The sequence below is a fragment of the Amphiura filiformis genome, chromosome 3 (assembly GCF_039555335.1).
Source record: "Amphiura filiformis chromosome 3, Afil_fr2py, whole genome shotgun sequence".
In the NCBI taxonomy this organism is placed as follows: Eukaryota; Metazoa; Echinodermata; class Ophiuroidea; order Amphilepidida; family Amphiuridae; genus Amphiura; species Amphiura filiformis.
Window position 1 is genome coordinate 77,352,774 of NC_092630.1, and position 6,025 is coordinate 77,358,798.

The following is a 6,025-nucleotide window of genomic DNA, read 5'->3' on the forward strand; positions in this document are numbered from 1 at the left end:
GTTTATTTTCCTATCTGTTCATTATCTATTATTTACACTAAAGATGAAAAACACTCGATTTGTTTTGTTCTTTTTTTGTTATGCTCAAGAATGTAAACTGAAAATAAACCTTTTCATACATTTTATTTTGGTTTAAATTACAAACAAAAAACAGTAATAAGTCAACTTTTTTATACATACATACATACATACAACGGCATTTATATAGCGCAATTTCAAAGAAATGATCATTGCACTTTACAGAAAACTTACCCTACTACTAAAGACTACAAGAAAACAAAAATATACAAAAGAAACAACACAAAATCAGCAATGGTTAAAAAGATGGGTTTTCAGGCTACGTTTGAAAGTAGTAACTGTGGAGATGACCTAATGGATGAAGGAAGATTGTTCCAGATTCTGGGTCCAAAGACACTGAACGATCCATCATCTATCTGTCTGTTGGTCTTAGGAATGATAAGGCGCGTAAGATCTTGATTTGAACGAAGGCCTTCCCTAGTTGGAACACGGATGGTCAGCCAATCAGAGGTAGGGTGGTGCCAGATCGTTCAATGTCTTGTAAATGTAGAGTAGCACTTTGAAGCAAATTCTCTTGTCTATTGGAAGCCAGTGTAACGAATTTAAAAGAGGTGAAGATGAGTGACGGCGTGGAACTTGGAAGATAATGCGGGCAGCACGGTTTTGTAGTCTTTGTAAGCGAGCAACGTCTTTGCTTCTACATCCAGACAGAAGGGCGTTGGCATAATCAATCTTGGATAACACTAGTGCCCGCATGGCATTACTGGATGCATCTTCGGTGACAAACCTAGGAATTCTGGACAAGTTCCACAAGAGAAAGTTAACTGTTTTACAAATGGATGTTATATGGTTAGACATGTTCATCGTAGAATCATAAACAACTCCCAGATTCCTGATGGTAGCAGATGGAATTACTTCAGCATCACCGATCTTTATATTGATGTTGGAGAGATTGGGCATATTGTGTGGAGGGGCAGCAATGAAAAACTCGGTTTTGGAGTCATTTAACTAGAGCATATTACAAAGCATCCAATCTCGAACTTCCTTGACACACATGGATAGCTTGAAGATGGCACATGCTGAATCACTAGGAATCTTGGGATTGAAAAACATATAGATTTGAACATCATCGGCATATATGTGAAAATGTAAACCATGACGACGGATTATGTTAGCAATATACTGAGAATATTTTGTAAACACTCTTGGCCCAATAATAGAGCCTTGAGGTACGCCACACTCAAGAACATGCCTATCAGACATCACCCCTCCAACAGATACTCTAAACTGACAACCACATATGTAAGACTTGAACCACTGTAGGACTGTGCCTTTGATACCAAAGCCATGCTCTAAAAGAGAGAATAAAATGTCATGGTCAATGGTATCAAAGGCAGCAGAAAGATCAAGCATAATTAAGAAGACTGCCTTGTTATCATCAATGGCCCTAGCAATATCATTGGTCACCTTGAGCAGTGCTGTCTCAGTGGAATGCTTTTCTTTATAGGCAGACTGACATAATTCATCAAGCTCATTAGCACGCATATGGTCATTGATCTGGATAATTGCAGCCTTCTCAATTACCTTCCCTATGAAGGCGATGTTTGAGACGGGTCTGTAGTTCTGTAAGTTGTTCCAATCTAGATTGGGTTTTTTGAGGATAGGTGTGACAATTGCTTGTTTGAGATCACCTGGGAAAATACCATTTGTTAAAGAAGAGTTAATAATGTCAGTTACACATGGAAGAACAATATCAATATTCTCCTTTAGCAGCCAGGTGGGAAGGCTGTCAAGACTACATGTTTTGTTGGCACAATTCATAATAATAGAACGAACATCATCTTCAGTCAATTCTCTGAAATGATCAAGATGATTTTGAATAAAAACATCACTATGTAGTGAGGACACCGAGTCATTACCTGGAGGAATATCAATTACATTACTACTACTATCTTTAACACTACTACCCTTATCACTACTATCCTTAACACTACTATCCTTAACACTACTTCTATGACTACACTTTATAGACCACTTGGCATCTGACGTCATTGCCCGGCAGTATGCGCGCGCATTATGGCAATTTCAATTGTTCTTTGCCCTGCAGTGTGCGTGACGCATCGTAGTCTGCTAAGGGCACGTGCATTTTAAATCGCCTCGCCACATTTCATATAGTACAGGAAAGCCATTGAACAGTGTAGCGGCTCGTTCGAGTATATCGATAGACGAGTCCCTCGCCTTTGTTGATAAACAGTGATGTCAAGTGGTCTATACTAATTCTAATTTTTTCAACTTTTTCATTAAAGAATTCAGCAAACTTGTTGCTTAGCACATCAGGTGTGTACAATGATGGCAGACTTTTTTCATTTTGGTCTAGTAAAATACCAATGACCCTGAAAGTATCTTTTGGGCTAGCATTATAAAGAGCGTCGTTGAAATGTCTCTTTTTAGAGTCCTGTAACATTTTATTGTAACAAAGACGCTGCTCATGCTCCCAATATGATTCCTTATCTGATGAAGAGCCACTTTTCCTCCACTTCCTTTCAAGTCTATGTTGTTTACGCTTTTCTTCTCTGAGATCGTCATTATACCACGGAGGGCGAGAGCATACACGACGAGATCTTGTGGTTGCAGGAGCATGTTTATCAAGGACTCTAGTAGCAGCTTTCTCAAGGTGATCCAAAAGATCATTCACATTACTAGGTTTCGGTTTCAGACTGTTATTTAGTTCGCAATTAAGATCAGTTTTTAAAACCACTGGATCCACCTTTCTGAAATCCCTTAATGTACTAGTGACCCTTAAAGGTGGTGGTTTACTTTGTTGCAGAACAAATCTTACCATGTAATGATCAGAGCCATAGGCAGTGCCAGCATCACAGAGTCTGACCAAATCTTCCTTCTCAGGAGTGAGTAACAAATCAAGAGTGTTACCGGATATGTGAGTGGCCTGGGTAACATGTTGGTTAAGTCCAAAAGAGGATAAAATAGCTTGAAAACGAACAACCTCGGATCTGTGAGGCTCGTTCATGTGGAAATTAAAATCCCCCAACATGATAAGTTTTCCTGTCAACAAAGAGACCTGGAGGAAATCTTCAAACTCCTCCATGAACCGATTAAGAGTAAAGCCATTTGCTTTGGTTGGGTGGGGACGGTATATGATAATGTAGTGAACACCATTGTTTGGATCTAAAATACTTGCATGTTCAAAGGTAACTGTTTTAGCATGAAGCGGGTGTAAACGAAACGCAAGTTGAGCCTTACAAAGAACCCCAATACCACCATGATTACTGGTACCACGTGGGATGTTCAAGAAGGTAAACCCATTTGGATGTTCAAGAAGGTAAACCCATTCGCCAATGACAACTGGGTCATTGGTTGCTAACCATGTTTCAACTAAGAAGATAGCATCTACATCGTGTTCACTAATATAGTCATTACATGTAGTTGTTTTATTTCGGATTGATCTCGGATTCCAGAGTCTCATGTTCATTAACGGTTCGCGATTTATATAGGGTGTTATGAGGGTACGGTTGGGCCTATCAAAGTGAACAGGCTTTATGTGCAGTTCATGTTTCCTTTCAGAAGAGATATGCACAGGTATACTGTGGTTAACTGAAGGGAATTGTGGGTGGAATTGTTTGAGATCAGCCATGGTTTTCGTCGGCCACCTCTTTTTCCACGTGGAATGAGTTATTGATTCCAAGAGAATTGTTCTCCAAACCTCTGTGGGTAACTGGGGTAATGATTGCTTGGTTGAGTTGTTGTAGGTGTTCAGTGCAATCAGCTGTTCAGAATTGTAAACTAGTTTGGGTTTGAAAATTTTGGGTTTGATTTGATCATACTGATCATGATCAGTCTGGTTTGGGCCTGGGTTTGGGTTAATGTCCCCAGATATCAGGATGTCAAGTTGAAAAGATGTGTTACTGCTGTAAGGAATGCGGGCACCAAGATACTTAAGTGTCTGCAGTTGTTGATTTCCATGTTGAACATGTAGGCCCACACAATCAGTGTGTAGAAAACATTGGCAATTTGGTCCATTATTGATGACCAACAAGATGACCTGCAAGACATGATATAATACCATTGTTCAAATAAGTCAGTGTATCTCCACACATAAAACAAGATGATGAAACCTTATTCAACAAGGTGATCAAAGATGATAGGGTCTTATGCAACAAAGTGATCAAAATGATGGGACTTTGGTTAATGTTTTTTACAGGCGGTGAGTGGCATGATAGAGCCGGCAACTTGTGAAACCGCCCGGCCGTATGGCATTTTCCATATACTGGTTAGTTTTGTGGGGTTCATTATCGAACCCCAACGGTTTTAGCTTGTATTTATATTATTTATTAACATAGGCCTACTTGTTTGTGATATTTCAAGCGTTTTAAAATTTCAAAATAATCCCATTCAATTACACGGTTGACGATGGAAATTTACTGAATTTAGAGAATGCACTGCGACCACCACCTGGTTTTTTATTTTCTTCAAATGTGAGAGAAAAAATTAAAATATACTTTTGAATTAGGAAATAAGTAGTTATCCGTTTTCTGTAGGTCGAGTAACAGTAAGTACCTGGATTTCACATGCCCAACATTGTATTTTGTCTAATCTGTAACTATCTTTATGAAATGACTAGCCACTAATTGCAGCAGAATCCATTTCACATGCATCCATCTTCCAAAAATCAAGTCAAGAAAATCTAACTACTGTTGTTAAAATTAAATCTCGGACATGTTCAATTTAAAAGCAAAGAGTGCGTCCACATGCATATGACATTGTACACTATGCGCTACTTGGATAAAAAATAAACCATTGCGCTAAGTAATGTTGTTAGGCTGCCGGTCACTATGGTCGGAGCAGTCTGAGAAGTACATGCACGCATATGTGATGCGATCAAGCAAAATCAGTCGGAACTCGGCAATATAGATTTTGAGATATAGCCATACAAAGGAAATATTTACAAGCCGACGACGAATGTCGGCTTGTTCTGTCTCTTCCCAATTCTTCTTCTTGCACATCCGCCATCGGCGATGTGCATTCTTTTTACCGCGTTCTTCTTCTTCTTTCTTTCTTCTGTCAACACTATGATCAGCCATCGTAGCCACATGCTTTCAGGCATGTTGACCATACTTGGTCAGTATAACCGCTTGGTGGTGCCACAGATGTCACATGATCAACTTCCGGTCAAATGTCATCCACTTCCGGTCAATGGCCAAAACTTGGATTTTCACTAAAAATGCTACTCCTCCCACATATTACATAGCACCGTGACGTCACTTACACACATGCATCATCTATAGCCAGTGTCTAAAAGTTATACCACAAAATTGGAATCAAAGGTCATTAAGGGGTCACTTCCGGTAAAAGTCTGAAAAATTTGTAAAAAATATTCAAAAAATCACTGTCTTTACAAATTACATAGCAGAGAGTCGCCATTAGCACACATGCATCGCTATTATCTAGGGTCTTTAGGATGCCTACAGTTTTGGGGTCAAAGGTCATTAAGGGGTTACTTCCGGTCAAAAACCAAAATTATCAAAAAAGTTTACATTTTTTTATCTCAAAATGTAAACAAACCAGAGTAATATACCCATCATACATGAATTAGTGTTACATGGTGTATGCATGGTATTTTTTATTTTGGGGGTCAAAGGTCATTAAGGGGTAACTTCCTGTTTTAGCTAAATAACTTCAAGAATTTTTATCTCAACAACTAAACATAGTAGAATTTTTTAATTAAAAGTGGAACAATGCATTTTGTCGTTGTATATAAGGTTTTATTTTCATTGAGGTCAAAGGTCATTAAAGGGGTCAAAAGGTCAATCATAAATTTTAAAAAATCATAATCCATGTATAAGTTCCGATAAAGCTGAAAATTCACCAGGAATATTCCTTATGACATCCTAAGCACTATGTAATATTTTTTGGGTCAAAGGTAATTAAGGGATCACTTCCGGTTCTCACAGATTCGAGTCATAACTCATTTGTCACTGCTGGCTGTGCA

The 6,025-nt window shown here is 38.6% G+C and overlaps 2 protein-coding genes across 2 annotated transcripts; both read right to left on the minus strand.

Moving 5' to 3' along the window:
- Positions 1 to 522: 522 nt before the first annotated feature.
- Positions 523 to 978, minus strand: LOC140147512 (uncharacterized). The gene has a single exon (XM_072169294.1). The coding sequence runs from the start codon at positions 976 to 978 to the stop codon at positions 523 to 525; it is 456 nt and encodes a 151-aa protein (XP_072025395.1).
- A 48-nt stretch (positions 979 to 1,026) lies between these two features.
- LOC140147513 (uncharacterized) lies at positions 1,027 to 4,102 on the minus strand. The gene is made up of 2 exons (XM_072169295.1): positions 2,404 to 4,102; positions 1,027 to 1,709 (listed from the first exon to the last, which is right to left on the minus strand). The coding sequence occupies exons 1-2, from the start codon at positions 4,100 to 4,102 to the stop codon at positions 1,027 to 1,029; spliced, it is 2,382 nt and encodes a 793-aa protein (XP_072025396.1).
- Positions 4,103 to 6,025: the final 1,923 nt, after the last annotated feature.